Source organism: Aspergillus japonicus (genome assembly GCF_003184785.1).
Source record: "Aspergillus japonicus CBS 114.51 unplaced genomic scaffold BO86scaffold_60, whole genome shotgun sequence".
NCBI lineage: Eukaryota > Fungi > Ascomycota > Eurotiomycetes > Eurotiales > Aspergillaceae > Aspergillus > Aspergillus japonicus.
Window position 1 is genome coordinate 199171 of NW_020291697.1, and position 8646 is coordinate 207816.

An 8646-nucleotide genomic window follows, 5' to 3' on the forward strand; every position below is an offset into this window, starting at 1 on the left:
ATGGTTTCGCACAGAGCGGCAGAACCCTGCAGGCTTCCACTAATCACAGAAGGATCAAAGCCCGACAAAAAAAAAGAGAAAAGAAAAAAAAAAATTCAATCTGGGACCCAGCGCGTGATGGTTGACATGGTCGCCGGTGAATCTTTTCAGGCACCTTCGGTGTTAAAGTCCAGTTGAAGCTCTCCCCAGGCCCGCTTTCAGCGTCCCAAGCAATGGTCCAGCCAGGGCGGATAAAAAGAGATGGAGGGGCACGATTGCCAAGAGGGGGGAGAAGGGGGGGAGGATCATCATAAGCCCGAACCGAGCAAATCAAGACGGGCCGAAGCTGGATGCGGCAAATCTTAGTAAGATCATGGATGGACCGATTGCGGGCACCCGGTATCTCCTTTCAGTTGGGGTTATTGGGGTTATTGGGGCTGATGGTGGTGAGTTGTCTGAGTTGCTCAGTAGTACTAGTACGGATACTCCAATGTGACTGACTGACTGGGGGAATAATGAAAGTATAGTAGTGTCAGGGAGTGGTGGCATGTTGTTACATCATTCCTTCAGTGTCTCTCCTCTTCTACCCTAACATATCATGGATCATAACACCACTGCACTCAATGCATACCTCGGCTGATCCCAGTCCCGTAGATGCGCGAGAACTGGCTCATAACCTAGGCTCTCAAGCATCACGAAAAGAGGAGCAAGCAGCAATTCCGACGATGCTGGTAAAAGATTCTCGAGATTTGGAGTGAGTACCCGGCGTGATAGCTTTATAGCTCGCTCATTGGCCCAGACGGCAGCTGCCGAGGGGAAAGGTGGGAAGTCTGGGAGGCCCAGATATCGTGAATCTCCTGCTTTGCCCGGTGTATGAAACCGGAAAAGGCTATGGGGGAACTGGGGAGCGGCGCATGTCGGGACAATCAATAGGGCAAAATCCCACGCTGACCAGCTTGGCGTCTTTCTGGGTGTTTCTGGTAATTCTCCCCAATCTGGTCCATTCTGGTGGCAGCGTAGCAGAGCTTGCCGCAGCCTTTGCCCCGTCTGTCTGTTCGGTGTAGTGACCGGGTCGTTGCGTCAGTCGATTGTCTGTCCCGCTATCCTTTTTCTACCTTCCCCTCCCCCGCCTGTTGGGAAACTTTTCTTTCCTTTCTCTTACTCTCTCTCTTTCTCTCTCCATCATCATCTTCTCTTCCATCTTTCTCCTCAAGTAACTTCATCCAAACAGTAAGTTTCTTCCCCACTGCATCCATTCTCTTCCTGTTCTTCCCATCTGTGTACCTACTATACTCCCCCCTCCCTCCCGCCAAGCTACCGTTCCCGTCTCCAAGCGCTCTACTAACCAGCTACCCCGCCAAACAGACACATTTACACAATGGCTCCCAAGGTACGCCTAGTGAAGGCAATGAGCTCGGTATTCATCGCGCTGTTACTCACCTAATCAATTCTAGGTCGGTATCAACGGCTTCGGTCGTATTGGACGTATTGTGAGTGGCCTTGACTCTTGCTGCGAATGAGACTCGTTCTAACAACCCCTCCTTCAGGTCTTCCGCAACGCGTGAGTGCCATCACTGCGGCTCCATAAGTGGATCCGGACCTTCCGGCAATGAATTGCTACTAACAGATTGTCTACAGCATCAACTCTGGTGACGTCGAGGTTGTTGCCGTCAACGACCCCTTCATTGAGACCCACTATGCTGTATGTGGTTGCCAATATCTTCTTCCAGCCGCAAAGAGTCACTGGCTGACCGAGCTCGATGCTCATGATGTAGGCCTACATGCTCAAGTACGACAGCACCCACGGCAAGTTCAACGGTACCATCGAGACCTACGAGCAGGGCCTCGTTGTCAACGGCAAGAAGATCCGCTTCTTCGCTGAGCGTGACCCCGCTGCCATCCCCTGGGGTCAGGAGGGTGCCGACTACGTTGTCGAGTCCACCGGTGTCTTCACCACCCAGGAGAAGGCCTCTGCTCACTTGAAGGGTGGTGCCAAGAAGGTCATCATCTCTGCTCCCTCTGCCGATGCCCCCATGTTCGTCATGGGTGTCAACAACACCGAGTACAAGAAGGACATCAACGTTCTCTCCAACGCTTCTTGCACCACCAACTGCCTTGCTCCCCTCGCCAAGGTCATCAACGACAAGTTCGGTATCGTTGAGGGTCTCATGACCACCGTCCACTCCTACACCGCCACCCAGAAGGTTGTCGATGCCCCCTCCAGCAAGGACTGGAGAGGTGGCCGTACCGCTGCCCAGAACATCATCCCCTCCTCCACTGGTGCTGCTAAGGCTGTCGGCAAGGTCATTCCTTCCCTCAACGGCAAGCTCACCGGCATGGCCATGCGTGTCCCCACCGCCAACGTTTCCGTTGTCGACTTGACCTGCCGTCTCGAGAAGTCTGCCACCTACGACGAGATCAAGCAGACCCTCAAGGCTGCCTCCGAGGGCGAGCTCAAGGGTAAGTGCTCTGTTTGTGGTTTACGATTGAATTTCTTGCTGACCATCTCATAGGTGTTCTCGGCTACACCGAGGACGACATTGTCTCCTCCGACCTGAACGGTGACAGCCACTCCTCCATCTTCGATGCCAAGGCAGGTATCGCCCTCAACCCCAACTTCGTCAAGCTCGTCTCCTGGTACGACAACGAGTGGGGTTACTCCCGCCGTGTTGTTGACCTCATTGGTAAGTTTGAAGGTTTCTGTCAAGCAATGTTGAGCAGTTATCTAACCCGTGCGTGCAGCCTACATCGCCAAGGTCGACAGCCAGTAGGAATCAGGACGGAAGGACCTCAAGAGCCTGCTTTGAGTGCGCGGCTTCAATTGCCTAGCTTCGGCTTGCTCTCATGGAAACCCGCTTTAGTAAAAGCATGTGATGACGTACTATTAATGAAATGACACAACTGTTCATATTTGTTCAATTCTCTCTTTCTCTCTCCGTAAATCTGGCGGCCCTGCGGCTTCTCAATGTAGATGGATTTCACTCCATAAGATGTGCAGTTATTCTCCAATATTGAATATAGTTGCAGCAAAGAATCGACTGTCGGATACACGGTGGGGATGGCGCTACAAATCTGGTTAAGCTTTGGCAAATGGGCAGACTATTACTTGTTGATACTTGTTGACTAGCGGGCAGCAAGTTCGTTATCGCCGAAGGATAAGTTGCCTTCCGCTAAACCGCGGCAAATTCTCGGAGGAGCGCAACAGTGATAGTAGCAGTTGATCGTGCTTGAATTTCGTTCTTATTCAACAATCATGCTAGTCAGTCACAAACTCACTCATCACAAGAACATTTCCAATTCACGATCGTGTTTTCCGGCCCAGCCTGAGGATCTGTGAAGAAGTGGCCAGATTTGGGATTTGGAGGGCGGAGGTCACGTGGAGCGCAGCTAAACTGCGGAATTTCGAGCTCTACAATTGATTCGAGATTCTTAGTCCAGAACGCCTCCGCTGGTGTGCTTCGGTGGGTGCTTTCCTGTACCAAACAGCCACGATTATAACCCCAGAGGAGAGTCTTGGCTTGAATACTGGTTCTCATCATATACCTGTTGTTGCTCATACGACGCCAGTGGTGCCTCATTAGTCGTTCGATTTCGTGGGTCCTTCCTGTGGTCCCGGGCTTTAGTACAAGTGATCTAAAGTGCCCTTGGTACTTGTGATCCTGCCACACTCCAAGATATCAAGCAATCCTCCCACTCTTCTGCCTTGGTCCTCAACAAGCTCGACAATCGCTCTCAGCTAGATCGTCTCTTGCGAAGCTGCATCCTCATTTTGGCCTAACCCTTTTTAACCTCACTTAATCTTTCCCAGGGGCATCTGTAGACTCTCCATTCCGACCTTGGCTTGACCATGAGGTGTTGATTTGGCCCAACTAGAAATCGGTCAAAGCGGAAGTCAGAGAAATTGCTCCAGGCTCACCACGATGGCACTGGAGGGCGACGAAGACACCGTCATGGGAGAGGCGGGCAACCCAGGTGCGCCAGCCCAATTCGATGGACCCTCTCAACCATCGATTACATCTCCGCTACTGGGTCAGACTTTCAAGCTGCCTTTGTCGCGCCATCCACTCAACTCACAGCCTCTCTCTGCCTCTTCGAAGCCGGAGAATGGAGGCGGCATTTCTCCTCCCAAGAGCCTACCAAAGTCGGTAGACTCCGGTGATGTGATTGGCGACGACGAGAAAGATGATAGTCTTGTTGAAGAGAACTCCGACTGGTCCGATGGAGACGCAGTCGCTCGAACTGGCCTCCCGCTCGCCTCACTCCCCTCAGGTTTATGCTATGATGTGCAAATGCGCTATCACTGCGAAGTGCGGCCCACTGCAGACGTTCACCCGGAGGATCCAAGACGCATCTACTACATCTACAAAGAGCTGTGCCGAGCTGGACTCGTCGATGATCCCGAGTCAAGTCGACCTCTCGTATCCCGGCCTCTGAAAAGGATCAATGCTCGCAATGCTACCGAGGAGGAGATTTCCCTGGTCCACACGCCTGATCACTACGCCTTTGTAGAAAGCACTCAAGGTAATTATGTCGCTCCCCTTTACTCGCAGTGACGGCGCGAAAGTCTCCTAACTGGTTGTGTCAGATATGACGGATGATGAACTCATTGCGTTGGAACATACACGTGATTCCATTTATTTCAACAAACTCACCTTTGCTTCTTCAATCCTGTCTGTGGGAGGGGCCATCGAGACGTGCTTGGCCGTGGCTACCCGCAAGGTGAAGAATGCCATTGCTGTTATTCGACCCCCTGGCCATCACGCCGAGCATGACAAGACTATGGGATTCTGTCTGTTCAATAATGTCTCGGTTGCCGCGCGTGTCTGTCAGCAGCAGCTGGGCGAGAGGTGTAGGAAGATCTTGATTCTCGATTGGTGAGCCTAGCCATCCACTTGTACTTCACGTACGCGTTACTAACATGCTGAAGGGACGTCCATCACGGTACTTGATTAAGCCCCAATTCCTCACTTCAGTTGGGTTGCATTTGCTTATATACTTTACAGGAAACGGCATTCAGAAAGCATTCTATGATGACCCAAACGTTCTCTACATCTCGCTTCATGTCTTTCAAGAGGGGAAGTTCTATCCCGGAGGCGACGAAGGAGACTGGGACCACTGCGGTGGTGGCGCCGGTGTGGGACGGTATGGCATTCCTGCTTCTTTACGTTACGGCGACGACTGACATTGAACAAGCAATGTGAATATTCCGTGGCCAAGTCAGGGAATGGGCGATGGTGACTACATGTACGCTTTTCAACAAGTGGTCATGCCAATTGCCCAGGAGTTCAACCCCGACCTTGTCATCAGTAAGTCGACCTTTGCTCTGGCGGCTCAAGACTCCGAGACTGACAGATATAGTTGCTTCTGGATTCGACGCTGCCGCAGGCGATGAGCTTGGAGGTTGTTTTGTGACACCAGCTTGCTATGCTCATATGACGCACATGCTTATGACGCTTGCCAACGGCAAGGTTGCTGTCTGTCTGGAGGTTTGACCATCCCGCAGTAAATGCATAGGAGCACCAGGGCTAAGATGGAATATTAGGGTGGCTACAATTTCCGGTCGATCTCGAAATCTGCTCTTGCCGTTACGAAGACTCTGATGGGTGACCCTCCGGATCGTCTGCATTCCACCACACCGTCTGAAGCTGCAACAACGACTGTGAGACGCGTGATGATGATTCAGTCGGCCTATTGGAGCTGCATGTATCCGAAGGCACCAAAACAGGAGGGGCACTTCACTGATCGACTCCACGGTAAGAGGATTTCACGGATTGCTCGATCGGCGGCTAACAAGTCAGCAGATGTCATCCGTGCTTATCAGTCAAAGCAGCTGTATGACAATTACAAGCTGACATCTCTTTACATCTACCGTACTGCCATCTCGAAGTCATTTGAGAACCAAGTCCTTGCGAGGTAAATCGAACGCTCGATGGAATACGATCCTGACTGACCGGTTACAAGCCCGAACTACCACCAGGCCAAACCTCTTCTTGTCTTCTTCCATGACCCGTGAGTATTTGCTTGCAACGTGAGGGATCTTCTGCTGACAATGAGCAGGCCCGAGCTCATGAGTCTGCCTCATCCCGTTACCAACAAGCTAGAGGCTCATAACTGCTGGCTGGTACGTCGAAACTGTGAAGTGTTTCTGTCAGCTGCTGACAAACACCAGGCTGATGTATTATTGAAGGACTATGTTGGATGGGCCGTGGAGAAAGGATATGCGGTCATCGACGTCAACATCCCGAAACATGTGACTATTGATCCGGTCAGTTTCTAGCTCTCTCAGCGATCCTCATAAATACTGACTCCTTGACAGTCTCCCGGGAAGTACGAGGATGAAGACGAGAATCGACCTACCGCCACGGAGGAGCTCGCTGGCTATCTCTGGGATAACTATATCGAGTATGCCTTCACACCGTGAGCGCGAAGCGGTAGACCTTTGACTGACCAGTTTCATAGACCCAACGAAGCGACCGAGATCTTTTTCATTGGCATTGGCAACGCTTTCTACGGAGTTGCCAACCTGTTGATCAACCGAGGTAAGAGGGATGAGGGTCTGCATGAATGTGAGATACGGCTAACGTCGGGACAGAGACATTGTATAAACGTGTCAACGGCGTGGTCTCGTTTGTGGCTGAGAACCCTGTTCGTGCGGTGGCCTCCCATACTCAAGTCTGGCTCTCGCGGTGGTACCGAGACGTAAGTTTGGATATACATTTTATTTCTGCTCGGAGCTGACAGCCAGCCTGGTGAAGAACTCGCTCGTATTCGTCTCGCACACGCATGGGGTGTGGACGAGTCTCCAGCGCAAGCCCTCCAAACGCTACGGCAAGCTCGTGCAGTCGCCCAAGGCGGGGCTGAGCGAGATGCTCATGGAGCACAAGGAGGAGGTGTACCAGTGGATCTCGGAGCGCGCGGACGTGGCGGATAGCGAGGGAACCGAGGACGAGAAGCCTAAGAGACGGTCGCCGACTAAGGGGGCTGCTGCTGGGGAGGGTCAACGCGGACCGGGTGGAAGCTGAGGAAGTTAGATCTAGAAATTGGCTATAGGGTGGAGGGGAGGGGATTAGTGGGTTCGCTTGGTACCAAATCCCTGCATGAAATGCATAAATTCTCAGTTCACCAGTTTCTTGGCTTGTTAGGGGTAAGGGGCGTAGGAAAGGGGACCATCGGCCAAGCATCCTCTCTTATGGAGTGGTGGTGTGATGGATGTCCCGTAGTTGCATGTTCCTGTCCAGGGCTTTCTAAGAGTCACACCACCCACCACCGGCATTCTGGAGCCCGGGGGGCATTAACCTGGGCCCGTTCCTGGCGTTGCATTGCGGCTAAGACACGTTGGACCACTGCCTATTTTCAGTGCTGCTGCTGATGACGATGGAGTCAAGAGTTGAGATCAAATCCAGTAACCGAACCCTCCCTGCTCAGTGGTTGTACTGTACCTACACTGTGACTGCTGTGGTTAATGTCTACCCCAGGTTCCCACCACGGATCCTGCAAGCCATTCTTTAGATAGTATCCTCTCGCCTGCAGAAGCATCCGAAGAACGAATACGAGCCCAGAGACGCCGTCCAATTCTCCGAGTCTATTTTTTTCTTCTTCCTTTCTTTTCTCTTGTTACTGTCTTAACACCCCTCCTTGGAAGGACCCTGCAAAAAAAGTAAAGTGAAACCCAACCAAGTAGATTCTTACCTTGCAGTTCCATGCATGTTTTCGATTGTTACGAAGGTTACGTCGATTGTTCTTTTCTGTCTTGTAGCATATGATTTGGACTCAGAATCCCCGCTCTTGTTTCTGAGGTGTGTCGGGTGATTCCCGAGACATTAGAGGTGACTGACATCCATAAAGTTGACTTGACTTACTTGGCGACTTACGTGCAGAAAGTGTGGGGTAAAGTGAGACATCCCCAGACTCTAGGACCGTAGATCCCCATCCGTGATGAATGATGGAGTTCAATTGCAAGGTGCGGGGTTGGGTTTGGGTTGCGCGGTGTGGCTGTGGCTTTTCTCTCTTTCCCTGTGTATTATGATGAGTACGAGGTATATGGGTTTCTTTTGTCTTGTCTTTTGAGCGGAAAGGATCTGGGAGAAGTGGCTTGGGTTGGTGGGTGGTGTTTGCACAGGGAGACTTCTATTTTTGTTTTTGTTGGAGAATAGGATTGTGGAGGACCCTGGTTCGAGGGAAGTATCAAACACGTACTGTAACCAGCATGCCGGGGTACTGTACTGTCTTTTTTAGTAGAAGGTGGTATGGTGTGGTTGATGTCTCTCACGTGCATGCGAGTATCCTAGTGGAGGATGGGTTCAGGCGTCCTTTCGGTATTGCATTTGGATGTGAACTTGGAGAGCTGAGTTGCGCTGTGCGGTACCTATTGAGGAAGGCCTGAAGTGAGACATTTTAGGTAATTGCTTGAGAGCCTGGTCTTGGATCTTGGATGTTGATGTTAGTGTGGCGGAGAGAAAGAGATACAGAGAGTTGGGAGGCGAATGTTACTTCCGGCTTGACGAGGAGGAGTGTACAGTACTAGTGTCATGATCCCTATGAAAGAGGTATAAATATCACCCCGATGCTCACGGAAGTCTTGGAGGTTGGAGCATCATCCAGCTTCACGCAACAACCTCAAATCAACTCATCTTACCATCCATCCACACCACCGAATTACCCCCCCCC

The 8646-nt window shown here is 51.6% G+C and overlaps 2 protein-coding genes across 2 annotated transcripts; both read left to right on the forward strand.

Annotated features, from left to right (window-relative positions):
• Positions 1–1357: 1357 nt before the first annotated feature.
• On the forward strand, positions 1358–2750 carry gpdA (glyceraldehyde 3-phosphate dehydrogenase GpdA; the record flags this gene model as incomplete). The annotated part of the gene is made up of 7 exons (XM_025673902.1): positions 1358–1369; positions 1434–1469; positions 1527–1540; positions 1618–1681; positions 1755–2439; positions 2493–2663; positions 2722–2750. 7 exons carry the CDS (start codon positions 1358–1360, stop codon positions 2748–2750), a joined length of 1011 nt encoding a protein of 336 aa, XP_025524187.1.
• Positions 2751–3425: 675 nt separating this feature from the next.
• Positions 3426–7370, forward strand: hdaA (histone deacetylase hdaA; the record flags this gene model as incomplete). Its single annotated transcript, XM_025676797.1, has 16 exons — positions 3426–4500; positions 4565–4853; positions 4907–4920; positions 4983–5121; positions 5173–5285; positions 5338–5465; positions 5522–5732; positions 5781–5892; positions 5941–5988; positions 6037–6100; positions 6149–6244; positions 6296–6381; positions 6439–6518; positions 6572–6678; positions 6735–6943; positions 7337–7370. Exons 1-16 carry the CDS (start codon positions 3900–3902, stop codon positions 7368–7370), a joined length of 2331 nt encoding a protein of 776 aa, XP_025524188.1. The 5' UTR covers positions 3426–3899.
• Between the last annotated feature and the right edge of the window lie 1276 nt (positions 7371–8646).